General features: G+C 43.6%; 2 protein-coding genes across 6 annotated transcripts; both read left to right on the top strand.

The window, feature by feature from the left end:
- The first annotated feature begins 648 nt into the window (after window positions 1–648).
- clec14a (C-type lectin domain containing 14A) lies at window positions 649–5,007 on the top strand. Of its 5 annotated transcripts, none has more exons than XM_046413713.1 (3): window positions 649–905; window positions 1,530–1,578; window positions 2,592–5,007. In XM_046413713.1, exon 3 carries the CDS (start codon window positions 2,611–2,613, stop codon window positions 3,886–3,888), a length of 1,278 nt encoding a protein of 425 aa, XP_046269669.1. In that variant the 5' UTR covers window positions 649–905; window positions 1,530–1,578; window positions 2,592–2,610; the 3' UTR covers window positions 3,889–5,007. The 5 variants fall into 5 exon arrangements, 4 of the variants coding, with proteins under 4 accessions (XP_046269669.1, XP_046269670.1, XP_046269668.1 ...); XR_006845483.1 differs by lacking the exon at window positions 1,530–1,578 and having other exon boundaries at window positions 651–905; window positions 2,592–3,977; window positions 4,308–5,007; XM_046413715.1 differs by lacking the exon at window positions 649–905 and adding an exon at window positions 1,312–1,327.
- Window positions 5,008–12,365: 7,358 nt separating this feature from the next.
- foxa1 (forkhead box A1) lies at window positions 12,366–18,122 on the top strand. The gene is made up of 2 exons (XM_046413944.1): window positions 12,366–12,622; window positions 15,295–18,122. The coding sequence occupies exons 1-2, from the start codon at window positions 12,557–12,559 to the stop codon at window positions 16,468–16,470; spliced, it is 1,242 nt and encodes a 413-aa protein (XP_046269900.1). The 5' UTR covers window positions 12,366–12,556; the 3' UTR covers window positions 16,471–18,122.
- Window positions 18,123–21,417: the final 3,295 nt, after the last annotated feature.

Raw genomic sequence — 21,417 nt, 5'->3', positions numbered from 1 at the left:
TGTGTGTGTAGATTCATTAGTCAGTCAATCATTAGTTAGTCATTCATTCATCAGTCTGATGAGACTGAAATCTCAAACTTCATCCTCAAAGGCAAAAACTATGACAACACACCTGATGTCAATCAGTCTCACGTTTCAAACTCTCACTGGACTTCCAAGCGTTCCCAGCATTAAACTGGAAGGAGCTCCAGTTCCAAAATATCCTCCTCAAGGACCACTGGACTGAAAAGTCAGAATGAATTGAAACTTGAATCTGATTTGCATACGTAAGAAATACACAATTAAAACTTTCTTAAATCACATTTGATGTCCTCTCATGTTGAATCATTGTTTCTTCATCTGGTGTTGAGAAGCAGCTGTCAGTAAAACATTGTCTGTGGAGGCTCAGTGATGTGTTCACCTTCAACTTCTCCCGTCTGCCAATCAGCAGCAGGACTCCCATCATGCCTCTGCTCTTGTTGTCCTGCGAGGGATCAATAAAGCTGATCTGAATCTGAAAAGTGAATAAACTCTGATGGACTTCAAATGGGTTTCATGTTTGTTTCTCAGCTCTGAGTGAGCAAAGTATTTTCTCAGGAGGAAACAAAACTCGCCCTATCAAGACACAACACACTTCCTGTCCTGGAGGAGAGGGGGAGGTGGAAGTGGTGCTGTGGTGGATGAGGGGTGAGGCCAGCAGTCATTCTGTCAGCAGAGCTACTGTGGAGGAGAAAAGAGGGAGAGAGAGGAGAGACTGGAAAAAGAGGAGGACCTGAAGGAGAAGAGGAGCAAAAGAAAAGAGGAAAACTGCAACGAAAAGAGGTGGGGAAAGTAGGAGGAAAGCCAGAGAAAAAGTAGAAGAAAAGTGGAGGAGAGAAGCTGAATGAATCGGTTCTCAGATCAGAGCTGAAGAAGACAACTTGACGGTAAGAAAACAAAGTCATTAAAGTCATTAAATTCATGAAAGTCGGGAGGACATAAACAAAATTAAAGAGATAAAATCCATCAGACATCCTGAGAGCAACAGGAAGGCTCTTTGACCTGAATGGTCCTCTCCTTCTCTTTAGGATGCTCCTCGCTGCCTTCATCACATCACGTAATCCTGTAATCATGTAATCCACCAATGTGTTGGTGAAGTGTTATGTGTTTATATATTTCACTGGATTTTGTGCTCACACTTTTTTCCTCTTTGTGAGGCTCAGTAAGCATTTCAGCCCTTCAGCTGAACTTTGACCAAAGCTCTTCTGATGTTTGTGACGGCAACAGTTAAATCAGTTTAACAGATTAATGTGAAAAAAAGTATAAAGTGATTCTTCTTCTTCTCAGATTGTTTCATCAAGCAGGTAACGTCAGTAAAGTTTTGATCCTGCGAGCAGCCATGCACACCGGAAATAATCATTAACTAATTCAACTAAAGGCTTGAATGGACACAGAAAAGTTGATTTGATTGATTGATCAAATTAACACTTGCAACAAGGAGTTTCAGGAAGTACAGCCCTGACCAGGCTGGCCTTCCTCCTGTTGACCAAATTCTTTGTTTTTTGTTTTAGCTCTCGCTCAGGAATGGGAACCAGCTTGCTGTAACTGACATTAGCAAAGGTATCAGTAAGAAAGTAACGTCCTTTACCTTTTCTGGTTCAAGCCTACAGGGCATCAAGGTTTTTGGACCAAATTCTTAAGCAACACGACCCTGCACTCAGCCTTAGCTGACTTATGATTTATGTGATGTTGTTGCTTAAGTCCTTAAGTCCCCATTTTATTTAGCATTCAAAAGACAGAAATATCTGAACATTCCTTTAGTGAGTGAGTAACTTCCTTGATCTTACTGTGTCCCCACTCCCACATGTCAGGTTCCCTTGACACTAGCTCAAACAAACCCGTGGATTTTAACCAGAACTGAGAGCTCGGAGGCTTCAGTGGGAGAGCTGGTACAGTTGTCAGAGCTGTCACAGTACACAGCTGGCTAAAAATTGCCTGTGATAAATAAACATTTATGACAAGTTTTTGACCAAGCCTGATAAAAATCTGATTCAACTACTGTAAACGTTCATGCCGTAGCCTGAATGTTTTGAGTCATTTACAACTCCACAGACTCATATCTGAATTGGAGAAATCCTGCAGTGATCACGTCATAGTAGAAACTTCTTGGTCTGACCTCCTTTCCGTGTGGGGTCTGCATGTCCTCCCAATGGATGGATGGGATCCTGAAGTCTTGTTTTTCTGCAGTGCAATTCTAGGCCATTCAAACAAGTCGTTGAAAGTGGAACTCAGGTGATGACGGGCTGCGTGCTAACAGATCCAACCTAATGCCAATGAACGAATATCAACATGTATTATTATTGTTATTAAAATGATGAAACGTACGTTCTGAGTAAAATAGATGATTATTATCAATTAATAGATAGATAAAGTCTGTGTGTCCACATTCCTGATCTGAGCTGAGAGACTTTCTGTTGGGTTGTAGAGACATATCCAATCAATAACCTGATCAAGCTGATCAATCAGTTTTTTAACAAGTCAGAAAAAAGAGAATTGTAGAGCTTGATATCATCCACATATGATGATATTAGTCTGATGTCTTTGCTCTGAACCACAGCTTTCTGTTTCGATAGACTGATCTCATCAGAGAAGATGGAGCCTTGGTTCTGCTCCTGCTGGGTTTCTCTTTGGATGGTCACCGTCCTGTTTGGAAACATCACGGCTTCACCAGCAAACTACACCATCCACCACACCCCCGCCAACTTCGACCAGGCCATGAACGAGTGCTCCCCCGGCGTCCTCACCACTCTTGCTACTGAACAGGAGGTCAACCACATCTTCAAGCTGGTCTCTGAGTCAGTTTCGCTCCTAAAGCAGAATGAATTAACCTTCTGGATTGGTCTGAGGAAGGTCAAGAATGAGTGTGTGGTTCCCATGCTGCCACTGAGAGGATTCAAGTGGATAGAGGACGGCAGTGAAGAGACGCAGGTGATCCGCTGGATGGAGGAGCCAGAACAAACCTGCACAACAGTCCGCTGTGCAGCGCTGAAGGGGAGGTCAAATGGGTCAATGGTGACCGGGTGGGGTCTGATCCCCGTCAGCTGTAGGACCAGGTACCAGTTCATCTGCAAGCTGAGAGACACAGAACCAGCTCCACCTCAGCCTAAACCTACTGCATCGAAACTGAAACCTAGTGCAACAGAACCACATAAACCCAAACCTAGACCTGCAACACAAAAACCAGAACCAACCACACCTGAACCTGAACATGCTACCCAAGAACCAAAAGCAGACACTAAAATTGGACCTGAACTACAGGGACTTAACCCTGACCCCAGTTCCAAACCAGCGCTGGGATTGGACTCGTGTCAGAAACCCCATGTCCCTGGTGCCCGCTTCCTCAGTCTGGACAACAACAACACCAGGACCTTGGTGGATTGCTGGACCACCATGCAGTTGGAGCTCCACTGCGCAGGCCGCCCTGCTGTGTGGCGGTTGCTGGACAGCTCGCCTGCCAACTTGACCACCATCTGCCAGCCGTGTGAGATCGGCTTCCAGAAGGATGCCTCTGGACGCTGTGTGGACATTGACGAGTGTGGCGGCGGTGACACCTCCTGCAGGCACACCTGCCTGAACACTGAGGGCTCCTACAGGTGTGTCTGCTCCGATGAGAGTGGGGAGCAGCACAACGAGGACTCACCAGTGTGCACCAGTATGCTGATGAATGATGACAACAGCTTGATGTCGGATGTCCTGATGTGGGTGCTTGTTGCCGTGGCAGCACTGGTGGTGCTGGTGGTGGTTGCGGTGACGATAAAGTGCTGCCTGAAGAGGTGCTCAAAGAAACAGGAGGAAAGGGAGAAGATGGCACTGAAGAGCAAAGATGACAAGGATTCCTTGGGAACAGCCAATGAGAAGGCAGCAGTATGAGGGAGCAGAGCTGTGATTGGTTGAAGACATGGCAGTGACATCGTCAACAGTTTGCTGCTGGTCTCCAAAGTGACTCAAACTTTGTAGAAGTAAGAAAAAGTTTGTTTTTAAAGTTTTTTTTAACCTAAGATCAGACGTTTTTTTGATGTTAAGGTTTCTTCAGTGTTGAACTGTTATTTACATGAGGATGTAATTGCTATGCAAAGATGAGGGGCGCGTGAGGGACAGATTGATCATATAATGTAGTTTGTTGGTGTAACCTCACCCTCAGGTGAGTCAAAGTATGAAGTCTATGATCCCGTCTTTAACCATTCAGAGACTCCTGCGATTTCTGTGTCTGAATTTTTGTTTGGTTCCTACAAACTTGATTGTGATATTGATTATTGATTTAAAGTTACTCAATGGATTTTTCTATACAGACACAGAAAAGAGGAACTTACCTGGAGACAAGAGGAGTTTTTTCATCTCATTACCTGATTTATTTTAATTTAAAGATAACATGTTCTTGAAGATTGTGGAACTGAATGGTTGAACTCTGACAGCATAAAGACACAGTAAAGCTTCCTGATGTGCTGAAGGCAGCTTATCCCTGAGCTCCGACTTTCAGGCTGAAATCTTTTTTTTTTTTTACTTTTTCATTATTTTATCCACTTGTCTGTTTATTCTGGTGTCTGGTGTTTAAATTGGTTAATTCTAATTAATTACACCATGTATTCATTTTAGATAAAGACTTACAGATTAATCATTAATCAGTAATTGATTGATTAATTACAATTCATTTAAATTATCCAATAAACTGTTATCTTTGACATGGACTTGGGTTCAGGCTTGTCTAAGGGATGATTGGATGTGATTTGTTTTATTTCAATCATTCGGACTCTATTATCTTTTTATTTATGGTTTGAAGATTTAGGACACAGTGACTATCATTCTGTTGTATGTAATCAACAAATGTGTTTATTAAAGCCTTTTCTGAAGTAGACTGTGATAACACGACCAGTGAAACCAGTAAACACAGGAGTTCATTTTAAACGTCCAGCTGGTTCTTTCAGCAGGTTGTAATGTGTTTTTTAATCTGAAATGACGATTAATTAACTATATTAAAGTCAGTAAACCTGAGACGTGTTGCTGCCATCATTTCACCATGATTCGATGACAACAATGTTATTATTGAATGGATCAGATTTTATCTTTATTGCCTAATCTGTAAACTATTGATTAACTTCTGTCTCTGTCTGTCTCTCTCTGGTGTCAGTAGTGTCAGTAGTTATTTGTGCTCATTGAGTTAAAATTCAGATTAATAATCTGTCAGGAAGAAAAGAAAAACATTTTATTTCTCTATTCAGCCAATGAGAGCAGAGTATTAATCAAATGGTGTGATTATTAATTCATGTAGAATTTCCATGGGAAGTTCAGACACACACTCACACAGGAAGCCACAGATCTGGTTACCATGGTGATGCTGATGATGGTGTTTAAATTGTTTTATTGGCAGATCAATAAATGTTTCAATAAGGTTGCTCCAATTTCCTGTTGTCATCTCTTTGGTCGTTAATGAAATACCTGAGCTCGCAGGTCGGCGTCAGATCGCAGACCTCCATCCCCTGAGCTTCTCCTGGACCTCCAAGCTCCTTCACCTGAACTCGCTCAGGTGTGGTCAGGTGACCTCATCTTTCCTCTGGTGATCAGCTAAGATCAGAAGAAGTCATCAGCATGAAGGAGCTCTGATTGGTTCATCTGCTGATGCCTCTGAAATACATCTGGGATCTGGACTTCAGTGTGTTTATTAGAGCCAAACTGTGTGTAACTGAGGGATGAACTGAGTGGATTCTGGGTCGGCCTGAGGAAGGTCAAGAATGAGTGTGTGGTTCCCATGCTGCCACTGAGGGGATTCAAGTGGATAGAGGACGGCAGTGAAGAGACACAGGTGAGCCACTGGAAGGAAGAGCCAGAACACACCTGCACAACAGTCCGCTGTGCAGCGCTGAAGGGGAGGCCAAATGGGTCAGCGGTGACCAGGTGGGGTGTGATCCCCGTCAGCTAGGACCAGGTACCAGTTCATCTGCAAGCCGAGAGACACAGAACCAGCTCCTCCTCAGCCTAAACCTGCTGCATCGGAGCCGAAACCTAGTGCAACAGAACCACGTAAACCTAAATCTAGACCTGCAAAATAAAAACCAGAATCAACCGCACCTGAACCTGAACATGCTACCCAAGAATCAGAAGCAGACACTAAAATTGGACCTGAACTACATCTTAACCCTGACCCCAGTCCTGAGATTCAGTTTGTTTATTAGAACCAAACTGTGCGTGTAGCTGAGTGATGAACTGGGAGGAATGGCAGGACTCATGAGATGTTATTCTCTTGGTTCTGCAGGTTCTGACTCCATCTTGTGGCAGCAGAGGATACTCACACTATGTGTGTGGTCAGACTGCTCTCAGCTCACAAGTCAAGTAATGTAGTTTGCTGTTGGGCAGTTTGATATCACCACTTTCACCTGCAGCTCTCCTGAGAAGAAAAAACATGAACAATATTTATCAGAGATCAAATTGTACCTGAGAATATCAATGGCTTTAAACATCAATAACTGATCAATAACTGATCTCAGCTAAACTCTCAGCCCCTGGAGGTCAGTGACTGGTAGGCCAGACTCATTTCTGCCAGTATTTTACATCAACAAACTGTTAACATTTAAGATAAGATGAACTTTAAATTCACTTGTTGTGGCAGCTCACAAGGACAGAAGAGGAGTGCAAAAACAAAAGAATGTAGAGGTAAAATAAATTAACAATTTACAAGGTAAGTAAACACAGTACACTATACAGCTATATACAAGTCCTCATAAGGGAGGAAAGAGGACTCGACCATAGAATTATACAGTCTAACAGCAGTGGGAATGAAGGAGCTGCTGTAGCTCCTTCCTACACTGAGGGTGTAGCAGTCTGCCGCTGAAGGAGCTGCTCAGAGCCTCCACTGTCTGATGCAGAGGATGAGAGGTGTTGTCCATGATGGATGTCAGCTTGGCTAACGTCCTCCTCTCACCCACCTCCTCCACAGAGTCCAGTGGGCAGCCCAGGACAGAGCTGGCCCTCCTGACCAGCTTGTTCAGTCTCTTCCTGTCCCGGTCCGTGCTGCCCGGTCCCCAACAGACCACAGTGTAGTGAATAACAAAGGCTACCACAGGGTCATAAAAAGTCCTTAGAAGGGGCCTGCACACTCCAAAGGACCTCAGTCTTCTCAGAAGGTGGAGGCGACTTTGGCCCTTCTTGTACAGGACATCAGTGTTATGTGACCAGTCCAGTTTATGGTTGAGGTGGACATCCAGGTACTTAAAACTGTCCACCATCTCAATGTCCGAGCCCTGGATGTTCACTGGTGTATGTGGTAATGTCCTTCTCCGGAAATCAATTACCATCTCCTTTGTTTTACTGGTGTTTAAGCACAGGTGGTTGCGCTCACACCAGTCCACAAAGTCCACAATGACTGACCTCTACTCCGTCTCATTCCCCTCAGACACACAGCCAACAATGGCTGAGTCGTCAGAGAACTTCTGGAGGTGACATCTGCTGGTGTTGTAGGTGAAGTCCGAGGTGTAGAGGGTGAAGAGGAAAGGTGAGAGCACCTTGTGCTGCAGACCACCACCTCAGACACACAGTTACGCAGTCTCACATACTGTGGCCTGTTGGTGAGGTAGTCGATGATCCAAGCAGCCAAATGTCTGTCCACTCCTGCCCTCTCCAGCTTCCCTCTCAGCAGCACCAGCTGAATTGTGTTGAATGCGCTTGAGAAGTCAAAAAACAGGATTCTCACAGCATTTAAAGCTGTTGTTCTCAGTGACACCAGCAGGCGGCAGCATCCACCAATAAACGAGAGAAAAAGTGTCAGTTACCCTCAGACTGAGCTGTGAGAGGGGACAGAGTACAAGTATAGGACTGCAGTAAATGTATTTAGCACTGTCCACCTGTGCAGGTGGTTTGTGGGTCTGAAGTCTGAAATGAGACTGGAGGGTCAGAGGTCAATGTGAGGTCACAGGTCACGTGATCTGAGAACATCTGATGATCTGGTGAGACACGTCTCACTGTGAGATAAACTGAGCTCACCTGTCATCTGCAGGTGTCTGACAGGAAATACTTCAGTGTGTGTGTGCATGCGTGTATAGATAGCTGATCTGATAAAATACAGTTGAAGAGTTCAGGGGGGAAACAAAACCACCAACATGACTTTAATAACAGGCTGCTCACAGACACGCATTAACACACACGCATACAGTGTAGATCTTCATGCCCAGTGGGGACATTACATAAACTTAGATTCATTTCCGACAGACTTACTCAAACCAAAACCATAACTTGCCTAACCCTGACCCTGACCTTTGACCTTTACCCTGACCTTAACCTGAACCTCAAACTCAACCTTAAAGGTCCCCATAAGGTAGGTGAGTCCCCACGTGTAGCTGTGCAAAAAGGTTTTTGTCCCCACGAGATCATAAAAACACGTACACAATAACACACACACACACAGTAACACACACACACACCACACAATAACACACACACACACAGTAACACAGGCACACACACAGAACCTGTTCTGGTCTCAGTCCTTCTGGGGTCAGTGGTGGACAGGAGGACTACACTGACAGCAAATCAAAGACAATGATGTACTCCGTCCTGAGGACCCCAAACAAACAATGCAACGCACCTGTCCTCTAGGGACCCATTCAGTTTCAGAGCCGGGTCCAGGTTCAGTCTCCCAGTCAGTGTCAGTTCCTCATGACCTCCCATCCTGTGTGCTGGAGTCTGTCAGTCTATGTGACGAGGTCATGGACAGGTGACAGGTGAGTCAGTCCCTGCAGGTACACAATAATTATTAGTGAGGAGCTTTTAGTGTGACTGCTGCAGGATTTACTACCCTGTGAGTCACACAGAAAGCCCAAAGCTCCTTTCCACAAGTCCTGAATCATGAACACACTTTCAGTCTTTCAAACTGGGTTTTAGTCCAGGATGTGAAGCTTATTCACCTGAAACATGGTCGGATCAGATGTGTTCAGACTTGCTGTGTCCTTTCAGAGTCTCAAGAGTCCCAGTAGAAAGTTCTGGAACAGCTGAACCTGGACCACACGTAGTCCAGAACTCTGCTCTGAAACTCATAGATCAGGTTTTAATCATCCAAAAATAATCAATAAATCTGGCCCTCCCACCAGATCTGAAAGGTCTGGAATTCAGCAGCAAGCTTTAGTCCAGGTCTTAGTAGCCTCGAATGCTAAAAGTCTGCAGTGATGTTTGGAGTTTAAGTCTTTCTGGTCCCAAAGCGCACACGGGTTCAAGTCCAGAACTTCCCACTGGGACATATTCAAAGCCCTGAAGAGAATATCTTTGATCAGAATTCATGAGGGCCATCTGGTCTCCTTCCAAGGTCAAGAACTGTGCAACAAGACTCTTAATCCAGGTCCACGTGGTCTGAAACTATTTCTGGTCTGGTTTCATCTGTTCCGGAAATTCTTTGTTTAGCAGCTGTTTAAATCTGATGAAGTCTTCTTCTCTGGAGGCTGATGGGGTTCAGGATTGCAGGACTGTTTGGACTAAGCCCATGAACAGAACATCAGCTTTACTTAAACCTCCAAAGAGAGACAAATCATGTTCCTCTGTCTCTGTTGACAGGAATCAGTAAAAGGGATCATATCTCCCCCATCTTAGCTTCTCTTCACTGGCTTCCAGTAAAATTCAGAATAGACTTTAAAATTCTCCTACTTACATATAAGGCCCTAAATGGACTCGCCCCATCATACCTGCAGGATCTGATAGTCCCATATAGTCCCAATAGAACACTGGGAAGACGAGTCTTCAACTATCAGGCAGCCCTGCTGTGGATCCAGTTGCCAATCTGGGTTCAACAGGCAGACACCACCTCCACTTTTAAGACCAGACTTAAAACCTTTCTGTTTAGTAAAGCGTATAGTTAGCCCCAAACAAAGTGTGTAGGGCTGGTAGCCATAGTTACAGTCACTTCTTGACAGACAGCCACAGGTAGAACAGGTGTGACTAACTGTTAATCTTTAATCTCTATCATAGCTACGCTGCTGGGGGACACAAACATGATCCACCGAGCAGTTCCCCCACCTCCCCAACACCACCACCATCTCTACTCTCCCACCACCATCTCTACTCCTCCACCACCATCTCTACTCCCCCACCTCCCCAACACCACCACCATCTCTACTCTCCCACCACCATCTCTACTCCCCCACCTCCATCTCTACTCCTCCACCTCCTCAACACCACCACCATCTCTACTCCCCCACCACCATCTCTACTCCTCCACCACCTCCTCAACACCACCACCATCTCTACTCCCCCACCACCATCTCTACTCCTCCACCTCCTCAACACCACCACCCTCTCTACTCCCCCACCTCCTCTCCTCTTCTTCCTCTCCCCTCATCAGATCAACATATAATTCATTATATTCTGTCACTAACTGTGTGTCCAGTTGTCCTCGTAGTCTTGTGTCTCTCCCTCCCTTTCTTTCTCTCTCTGTATCTTTCTGCAGGTTTCTCTCCATCCAGATCTACATGTTGAACTGCATCCTCTGACAAACCCAGTGACAAACCCAGTGTCTACTGTCAACATCTGCCTGTCGTATGATGTTTACTGCATGTTTCTCTCTCTCTCTCTTTCATCCTCTCTGTCCTGTCTACCTCTTCTTCTCCTCCTTCACCCGGCCGACTATCAGCAGGATGGTTCTCCCTTGTGAGTCGGGTCCTGCTCAGGGTTTCTTCCTGTCAAAAGGGAGTTTTTCCTTGCCACTGTCTGCTTGCTCGGGGTTCAGGCTCTGTAAAGCATCTAGAGACAATTTGATTGTAAAAGATGCTATGTAAATAAAATTGAATTGAAATTGAAATTGTCTTCTGTAATCCACCTCCTATACTGCCCTCCTTCACCTCCTCTGTCCTCCTCATCCACTTCCTCTTCCTCCTCTGTCCTCCTCATCCTCATCCACCTCCTCCTCCTCCTCCTGTCCTCCTCCTCTGTCCTCCTTCTCCTCTTCCTTGTCCACCTCCTCCTCTGTCCTCCTTCTCCTCTTCCTTGTCCTCCTCCTTCTCTGTCCTCCTCCTCTTCTGTCCTCCTACTCCTCTTCCTCATCCTCCACCTCCTCCTCTTCCTCCTCCTCCGTCTGGAACCAGTCAGCTAGAGTTAAAACCATTAAAGAAAGCAAATTTGATCTGTGATCAGTCACATTTAAGACTCTGTTAATCAATATCCTGTTCAACCCTGATCAGTCTGTGTATTTGATCTGCTCTTCGTCCTCCTGTGTGACAAACTGAGTCTCTGTTTCGGTCTTGTAATTAACTGAGGAGTTTGTTTGTGGACATGTTAGTTAGATTATAAAATCTGCAGGTATTTTATTGGATTATCTTAAAACTGACCTGCACAAACTTCGTCACTGATGGAAACCAGGAGTGACGGCAGAAAACACAAGGACATTTTGTTCTTTTGCTCATCCTGTTTAAGTTCAGTTCAGTTTATTTTCTCCTGACACAAACGGAGCAGCTCCACACCAAACTCTCCATTCAAGCTTTAACACAAGTTAAGATAAATTTCACTGTGAAACTGAGTCTCACTAGTTTTACTTACCTGAAGAAAACTGGAGGCTGTCAACCACATCTCAGGGTCTTCATCACTCTGGACTTCAGCGTGGACTCAAAAGTTTGTCAAATCAAATTCAGAGGCCTTAATAAGAATTGAATGTGTTTTAATGGGTAGCCTGCTTTAAGTGTGATGAAGCTCTTAATGATGGATTCATTTTAGGTATTTTTAGTGTTTCAGTTTGTTTTTATGCAGAATAACTTATTAGTTATTGTTAATTATTCCCTACAGGCTAAAGACCGGCAGCTCTTGCTGACTGTGACTGCACTCAGATCAGTCTGTTTGTTCACTGAGCTCAACGTTTTTTTATTTCAGTCTCACGACTTAAGTTCAGCTGAACGTCCACACATGATGTTTACCCTGCTGGTCTGTTTAGAGACATCAAACCTTTATTCGTTAATTAAAATTAAAAACATGACATCATTAGTGAGTAACACGCCTTCATTGTAATGTTCTTAACTAATTAATCATAACTTGAGGGACTCTAGTGTGAACAGTCTTTTTCTTTTCTGTACTGTGTACAGCTGCAGGTACTTGTTTCCTGTGTATTTATTCTTTCTGGATGCTCATCCTTCTCTTATCCCTGCATGCTTTGCACCCTCCATATCCTGTTTGCTGCTGTAACACTGTCATTTCCCAGTTGTGGGACTAATAAAGGATTATCTTATGTTCATCAGCATGTTTATGTTGCCGAAGTTATTTCCAATAAAACAGGAATGATTTTCACTAAATTTCTGTTGATGTTGATAATAAACTGTGTGTGTGTGTGTGTGTGTGTGGAGGAGGAGGAGGAGGAGAAGATGAGACCTGGAGGGTTGGACCCACAGGAGGAGGAGGACCACATCAGTCTGCAGGTCATCATCACCTCCTCTTCCTCACTAACACTGCGCCTCTCTCCGCTTCTCCTTGCCTGGCGCGGCTCGGAACGCTTTCACCTGGACCAGGACCCACACAGAGCGACACAGACCGGACAAAGAGGGCCAGGACCGGGACCTGCAGGATCCGGCTGCGGGCTCCCGTCATGCTGGGCACCGTGAAAATGGAAGGACACGAAGCTCCGGACTGGAGCGGATACTACGGCGAGGAGGTCGGTCACACTCCGCCCGCTTTAGCGCTGCCTTTACCTGCCTTTGCCTTTGCCTTTACACTGTGAGGGTGTCGGATCCGGATCAGACTGGTCCGGATCGGGCCTCGATGAAGCCCAATGTGAACCCAGGTTTTCTGGTAAAAACGGGAAAGTTGAGATGAGTTTCGAGCGGTACTTTAGTCTTTATCCAGAGTTCTGAAGTTAATTCACGTGTTGAATTCAGCTGATTTTCTCAAAAACAAACTGAAGGCAAAACGTTTTCAAACGGACATTAACATCAAAGACGGAGAGAAACGCGAAGGAGGAATTAAACGCTTCCTCTCAAAAACTCAAAATAACAAATAAATTAATAATTAGAAAATAAAAACAACAAACTAAAAATTAAGCATGAATGTCAGTTTGCTCTGAGAAAAAAAAAACACACAAACTTTTTATTATTTAATGTTCCCAGCTTTTCAGTATGAACTGAGTTTATGGAGCCGAACTTCGGCGACCGCGGGTCAACAAATCTTTAATTTTATTTATTAATTGTTATTATTTCAGTCATCAAATAGTTTGTTGTTATAGTGTTGGAATCATTCATTCATTGTTTACATCAGAGCAGAAGAAAAGATAAGAGAAATTCGTTGGAGACCAACAGATTTTTTAATAATCTGATCTAATCTAATAATCCAACCTTCAAACATTTGAGCACATTTTCAGGACACATTAAAGGTGAAAGCAGTGAGAAGCTGAAGGTTATTTTATATATTTTATATATATTTGTTCTAAATAAAACTGTGATTCTGAGGCCAAAAAGCAGACTCGTCAGTCCTGATGGATGTGGTATAAATTTGGTGTTTTATAAAGGGAGTTTTGTATGAACAGACGGGCTCATTTTAATTAATTCAGACATTTGATTCTGAAATCATGACGTTATTTATCGGATGTTTGTGTTTTTTTATGATAACATCATTGACTTTAATTCTTATAATGATGGTCTTTATAAAATCTACAGCACATCCTGTCTGTCTCTACGTTTCATGTTTTAAAGTTCACATCAAAAGAAAATATTTTAAATGTGAAATCAGTTTAAGAATCAGTTTTATTAGATGCTGGCCTGTTGGTAACATGAGCTCAATTCTAAATTATATCAGCTTAGTGTTAGTGTTCATTTTGAATGTTTAATTTTAATTAAAGTCCGTCTGCGAAGAGAAAAGGAGCGAGAAGGCCGCGCGGGTCAGATGAAACCCAGGCTGAAAATCTGGTTAAGGCTAAATTAAATTTAAACACATTAAAATCACAATCACACAATTAAACAATTTGATCTATATATATATGTAGATAAAATACGGGATGTGTTTATTCCGCAGGTGATTTTTAACGACAGGAACGTTTTCAAAGCGAAGTCAGAAACATTTGGCGAGCAAAGTGAAGGATGGACAGACAGGGACACAGACAGGGGACACGGGCAGAGACCGGTATCTGTCCGTGTCCCGGTGTCCATCTGAGGTCAGCATCAGACATGAAATCTGTTCATGCTGGTGTTGAGCGCGCGCTGCTCTCAAAAGCATGAAAATGTGACGAGAAAGTGACGCTTAGAATAATCCATAATTATGACGTAATGAAGTGATTGATTTGTTTCTGGTGTCTGGGCAGCTAAGGGGTTGAAATAAAACTTGCGAGTATCAGATTAAAATAAAGTTGCCTTAAAATAAATTTATGTTGACACACTTCAGACAGATGTGCAGTACCGACGTGCAGAACCGACGTGAGGTAAACGTATAAACGTGTATTTTTACCTCCTAACGCTGATGTGACGAGCTGTCGGGTCGCTGATGGAGTTCAGATCTTTTCATTTTCAGAAAACTCCCTGAAAAAAACACATCAAACATGAATTTAAATTTAAAATCAGTTTCGTTTTACTTTTGTTGTTCTGTTTTCTCTTCCAGGGTTAATAAATTAATTAAGGAGTTAATTTCTTCATAACACCGTAAATCGATTTCATGTACGCCTGAAGGGCCTTTCAAATTAAAAGGTTTGGTTTTCTTTTCACATTAATTAACACGTTAAAGTTTGAGATCAGAGTAAATTAAAGATCAACTCTCAGTGATTTGATTTGATCATAGTCTATCAATAAGCACAGACAGGTTAACGTGGCAGCGAGACGAGACTGCAACCAATCAGCTGTCTCACCACAGTATTGATCCTTAATCAGAAATAAGTATTGATCTTAAGGTTTCAGTTCATCGTTTGTAAAATCAGAAACAAAACACACAAAAATGAATTAATCAAAAATGAATTATCAGTCCAGACCACATCACAAACCACAAACTGGACAAAATACAAAACATTTAAAAATATTCCAAAACTTATTAAGACATTTAAAATCATGAAATCATTTGGACTTGAATCATTTTTGACAATTGACCAGACCGGTATAACTAGTTCTGATCCTCTAACTGGTCTAATCAAGATGTAGCTGACCTGGTTTGATTGCATATAACTGGCTTCATTCTCTTTCAGCTTCATTCTCTTTCAGTTGGGTCTCATGACGTTCCAGATCTAACTAGTACTTGTCTCAGTGCAGATTTACTCTTGAATGGCCAATTGTGGGACAGGTTCTGATCTGACTGGTTCTAGTTTTGGTTTAGCTGTTTCTAGTCTAAATGGTTCTGGTTCTGGTCTAACAGTATCTGGTCTCTCAGCAGATGTATTCTCCAATGGCTGGCAGTGGGATGGGTTCTGGTCTCAGCTCCATGTCAGGATACATGTCCAGCAGTGGGACCACGTCAGGCTCCTTCAACATGTCCTACAGTGGTACTGGTCTGAGCCCCGCCCCGGTGGGTGGGATGGGTAGCTCAGCTCCCACGGCAATGTCAGGTCTTGGTGGGGGTGTGGCCTCAATGGGTGGTGCTCTGAGCCCATCTACTATGAGCTCAGTGTCAGCCCAGCAGGCCTCGATGGGTCTGAACCCATATGGGGGGATGAGTCCTACCATGAGTCCCAGCATGGCATACGGTGGTGGTGGACTGAACCGCAGTCGCGACAACAAGGCATTCCGACGGAGCTACCCACATGCCAAACCCCCCTACTCCTACATCTCACTTATCACCATGGCAATTCAGCAGGCACCCAGCAAGATGCTGACATTGAGTGAGATCTACCAGTGGATCATGGACCTGTTCCCATACTACAGGCAGAACCAACAGCGCTGGCAGAACTCCATCCGGCACTCACTATCCTTCAACGACTGCTTCGTCAAGGTGTCACGCTCTCCAGATAAACCAGGGAAGGGATCATACTGGACCCTGCACCCAGACTCTGGGAACATGTTCGAAAATGGCTGCTACCTGCGCCGCCAGAAAAGATTCAAGTGTGAGAAGAAGATGTCCCCAAAATCCGATGGCAGGAAGGAACAGGGGGGAGGAGGGGGAGGAGCGTCTCCTTCTGGGGACTCCATTAAACCTCCAGGACACCTTGACTCCTCTTCCCTGCCCTCCTCCAGTCAGGCAACCTCACCGCCTGGTCTGGACCTGCGGGGAGGTGGGGGCGGGGCACCAGACCTGAAGGTGTCCAGTTCTCAGCTCCTGTCCTCCCTGTCATTACCCCCTCATTCCATGGCACATGAATCCCAGCTGCACCTTAAAGGAGATCCCCACTACTCCTTTAACCACCCGTTTTCCATCAATAATTTAATGTCGTCTTCTGAGCAGCAGCACAAACTGGACCTGAAGGCCTATGAGGCACTGCAGTACTCCTCCTACAGTGCTGGAGGGGCTTCAGGCCTCGGAGGGAGGACCATGGAGTCATTGGAGGCCTCCTACTACCAGGGGGTGTACCCCAGACCACTCCTCAACACTTCATAGTAGCACTTCCTATTTGGACTCTTGCTCTCTGCATGCAGCCACCCTGGACTTCCGGTCTGATTGTGATGATGCCGACGGGGATCAACTACTGGTTTATGCAGCAGCTGAAATGAACTCCAGCACTGTAATGAAACCAGGACACAAAGAGACACTCGGCTGTCTAAACTGATCCCAGGTCTGTGTTCTCCTTTCACACACAGAGACACAAACCACTGAAGTTTTAAGTCTTTTTGAGCTTAAAAGATTTATAAAAATATCCACAAAGATTTTGGGTTGTATGTTACAGAAAACACTTTAGGATCAAGGCCAGGGCCGTCAGTCAGACCAGAGTCCAGCAGCCATGTCCGCACTGAATGATTCTGCGCTGCAGGATTTAGATTCCTTTGCGTTGCTGGTTCACATTATGCATCAGTTAATAACCAACAAAGTGATGGAAGAGAAATTGAATATTTCAGATTGTGTTGATTTGTCTGCTGTGTAAATTATCCTCAAATGTAAACATCTGGAGGACAAACCGAATCATCCAATCAGGACATCCCCCTGAGACAACCAGCTGCTTTTAGATCCTCCATTAGACCGCCTTTCGGGGAGCTGCTGGTTCAGAGATGAGACTGAAACGTTGCAGGTTCTCTGCCATAGTTTTTTGATTTCAGCCATCTGAAATTCGTGTTTTGTTTTTGTCATTTAGTTTGACGTATTAAGGCCTCTCAAAGTCATTCACAGACCTGCAGAGATCAGGTGAGCCCGACCGTGAGGACAGAGCGGCGACGGGGCGCAAAATGTTTTAATGACGTCTGACTTTGCTGTTTCGTTTATTTTGTCTCCTGTCACCCACAAACAAACTCCAACTCCCATCATGCACTGCACACTTCAGGTACATTAAACTGTTTCGTGTTTGTTCAGGTCAGGGTGAGGATCTGTGAGCAAGCTCACTTTAAGGACTCTGAGTTCACGAAGAAACACAATTTAATTGAACTTTTGTTGACTCAGTCATCCTCACATTTTATGCTTTAGAATTTAGAGGCACGAAGAAGAAAAACTGTGACATATGACATATGACAAAAGCCAATGCGTTGATCATCAGAGTCCCGGGCTCCTCAGAGGGCGCAGAGCCACAGGTTGGGAACCGCTGACTGTTTTCTGTTTGAAGACTTAAAGGTCGAAGGTCACCTGATGACGCTGATGTGGTCATCGTGGCGACAGATTGGTGATTATAATTCCTGTATTCTAATCAGAAATATGAGCAGGGTTCATTTCTCCCACGACCTCGTCTGGCTCCCTACTGACCTCCTGAGGGGTCGCGACCCTCATGCTGGGAAACGCCCACACACATCAAAAGGCTTTTCATTTAAAGGGTCACTTCACACAAATCATTCACACACAGACTCCATGCAGATCAGTTATCCACCGTTTGGTCCTTTTCTGCTCAACGTTGCCAATCTATTGATCTGATCTCTTTACTGATTATTGATTCTCAGGAAACATTTTTAATATCAGTGCTAAAAGGTTTACATTTCTTTGAGAGAAATTAAATCAAATTTGCATTAAAGTCCAGAAAAATCAACAGCTGAAAGACAGAAATAAACTAGATCAATCAAGATGACGTTTCCTCCTCATGTTTCGTGAGGCGGAAACGTCAGAACAAACTTCATCACGAGTCAATTCACAGACGGAAGTTAAGAAAGAAAGAAAGTGACATATTTTGTCATTGGAGGGAACTCGCTCCAACGAAATTTGTTCTCTGCATTTAACCCACCCAAGTGACGTGCACACACACACAGCAAACCCGGGGCAGTGGGCGACCGCGTGCAGCGCCCGGGGAGCAGTGGGGGTTAGGTACCTTGCTCAAGGGTACCTCAGCCATGGACACCGGTACGGGGAATTGAACCAGCGATCCACCGGTTACGGGTCCGACACCCTAACCGCTGATCCACGACTGCCCCACTGCACGACTGCTGATCGATCAGAAAACAGTCCTTTAAATTCAGAGATCTCTGAGGCGTGGAGAGGTTCTGCTCGTCCTGTGAATCCTGTGTGGTCCATCACTTCACTGACTGTTCAGTCGCATCGCATTCTTTCTGGTCCACATCGGAGCCACAGCTCAGTCCGACACCAGTTCAAGCACCAAATCATAAAACCTGTCGGACCTCCTCTGCGGCGGTGACAGACGGAGTACTGAGGAAGTGAAAGTACTCCTGCCAGGTATCATTGCAAATAATCATTATCTTGGTTATCGATTACCTGACATCTTATTGACTAATTGCATTTTAGTCAGTTTCCCAGTTATGGGACTAATAAAGGATTATCTTATCTTAAGATGTCAGGAAGTGTGAAAACAGAGTCCACGGTGACGTCTTGTAGGCTTCCTGATTGCCTGCAGACGAACTCAGGGCTGAAAAGATCCACCATCCTTTTTCCCTTCACAGAAAACAAAAGAAGCTGAAGTGTTCAAAGACACAAAAATAACTGATCAGGTTTAACAGCACATCTGTAAGAATCAGTTCAATCAGATTCTGGTATGATTGATTAAAAATTCTGTTCAAATACAAACAAATAATAAAATGATTAATCAATACATCTATTGATTCTTAGTTTTTAATGTTAGGACAATATAAAGGATCTTTTTTTGGTGACTCTCGCTCTGTGTGTAAAAGGAGAAACCACTTCCTGTCTGTTGATATGTTTGATGATAAAAATCCACTCTGTGTATTTACTGTCCATCACTGATTATTGATTATTATTACAGTGTGCATGAATGAAGTGGAAGGTCTTCTTCTTCTTCTCTTTTCTGGGAAAAAAAGTTTTATTGAACACTGACCTCCTCCTCTTCATCATCCACTGCCAGGTCAGCAGGAAGGAAGGATGGAAGGAAGGATGGGAGGAGGGATGGGGGAGGAATGGGGGAGGATGAGGGGAGGGTGGAGAAGCGGTGGAGGAGGAGCTGCTCCCCTTGGCCGTGGCGTCTTTGTTTCTTGTGGTTTTCGACTGCATGTTCTTCTTCGTGTTTATAACTTATTCTGTCATTTTCAAATAAAAGAAACTTTTATTGATCTGCTGTTAATTTTTGATTGTTGATCTTGGTTGGGTTTGAATCACAATAGAGAACTGATCGATAAGAACAATCCTGCTGACCTGTGGAAACCCTGTATCTCCACACCATCAACAGGAAATCATTTTTTTTAATCTAAGGAAAACACATATCTCATCAGTTTATTAGCACCTGGAGATAAAAGGTTTTCACTGGACTAGATCTGTCCCTTTCAACAGAGCAAATGACTGATTTGCATTAGACTTGCTGGTAAGTGATTAATAAAAGCCTTCTCAGGTGATTGTTATTGTTAATCAATCAGCAATAAGTTGATGATTTTTGATTATTTGTTTCCAGTGTCCTGAAACAGAAAGTGAAAAACGAACATGAGCTTCAGAGCTGTGAAACGAACAGAAGCGTCCACTTCGGTCTAAATGACTGAGATCAGATCAGATCTGAGATCAGCTGCTGACTGAAATCTTTCAGGCCGCAGTTCGTCTTCACAAGGCAGAGATGCGAGTTCTCCACCGACCATTTATTGATACGCTGTGATCAATCACAATCTGAGTGTTCATGTCATAAAATCATTCAAAGAAAAAACAAAACAATGAAACTTTTTGGTGGCCTCTTTGTTTTGTTTGTTATTTTGTTCATTCTTTGCTGTTTTGTTGGTTGTTCTTCAGTAGTTGTTTTATTGTCTTTCTGTTGCTTTGTTCTCTAGTCTTTATTTTCTTTTTGCTCACTGATTTTTTATTCTTAATATTTTTTGGTTATATTTAGTTGTTTTTTGTTCCTGTCTTGTTTTTGTACTTGTTTGTTTGGTGTTTCTTGTTGTTTTGTTGTTGTTTTTTTTTCCTTTTGTTTTCTTGTTGTCGCGCTGTTTGTGTCCCCGGAGCTCGGACTCGGACTCGGACTCGGACTCGGTCTCCTCCAACAGGCTGCTGAACAAGCCGAACACGGTGAACCTCCTGCGGCCTCAAAGCGCCTCAAAGCGCCGCCGCTGTAGCCGGATTTGGTGTCTCTTTGTGGGCTGTGAACCTGAACACATCGCGACAGATTTCACTTTGATCCGAAGCTTTTTCACCCGTTTTGGCCACAGAGCCGCGAAACGTCGCTAATGAGTGTGTAATTACCCGCTAATTACCCGGCAACATGATCCCCGAAACGGCCACGGGACGACAGGAGGAGTCGGAAGAGAGAGAAGAGAGGAGGAGGAGGAGGAGGAGGAGGAGGAGGAGGAGAAGAAGAAGAGAGGAGGAAAGAGGAGAAGAGAGGAGGAGGAGGAGGAGGAGGAGGAGAAGAAGAAGAGAGGAGGAAAGAGGAGAAGAGAGGAGGAGGAGGAGGAGGAGCGCGTTTCCACGGTGCTTTTATAAAATATCTCCAACATGAAAGACAGCAGATACAAAACAGACCGCGAAGCTTCTCCTCAAAATAAAAATCAAAAGATTCAACTCGATTATTTAATTTATTTTTCACGATTATTATTTATTTATTATTTACAAATAAACGATTATTTCAGTTGACACATTTATAAAGTAAAACCACAGAAGTCATTTTTTGTGAGTTAAAAAAAAACTTTTCTGTTTTATTTTGACCAAACAAAATTTTACTGAATTAGTTAAATGAATTAAAGAATGACAAAAATTATATTTGAGGATGTGTTCAGTTTCTTCTGTTTTCTGTGTTTTTGTTCCAACAAATTAAAAAATAAATGAAGTCACATCATTTTATTTGACTTGATGTAAAACTTCATTTGATTATTTTTCCTGCTGAATTTAATTTGTTTTACTTTGTCAACAGATAAATTTATAGATAATTAATCAAGCAAAGGTTAAACAAATTACCAAATAATTACGAAGCAATTGGATTAATCCTGTGATTTTATGTGAGGCTTGTTAGTAAATGAAACATTTTTATTT

The sequence above is a fragment of the Scatophagus argus genome, chromosome 15 (assembly GCF_020382885.2).
Source record: "Scatophagus argus isolate fScaArg1 chromosome 15, fScaArg1.pri, whole genome shotgun sequence".
In the NCBI taxonomy this organism is placed as follows: Eukaryota; Metazoa; Chordata; class Actinopteri; family Scatophagidae; genus Scatophagus; species Scatophagus argus.
Note: the sequence above shows the minus strand (reverse complement) of the source record. Positions and strands in the feature narration are given on the sequence as shown.

Coding starts and splice junctions, on each gene's coding strand:
- foxa1 (XM_046413944.1), top strand. CDS start 12,557: ATGCTGGGCACCGTGAAAATGGAAGGACACGAAGCTCCGGACTGGAGC. Junction 12,623..15,294: donor GCGGATACTACGGCGAGGAG/GTCGGTCACACT, acceptor CTGGTCTAACAG/TATCTGGTCTCTCAGCAGAT.
- clec14a (XM_046413714.1), top strand. CDS start 2,611: ATGGAGCCTTGGTTCTGCTCCTGCTGGGTTTCTCTTTGGATGGTCACC.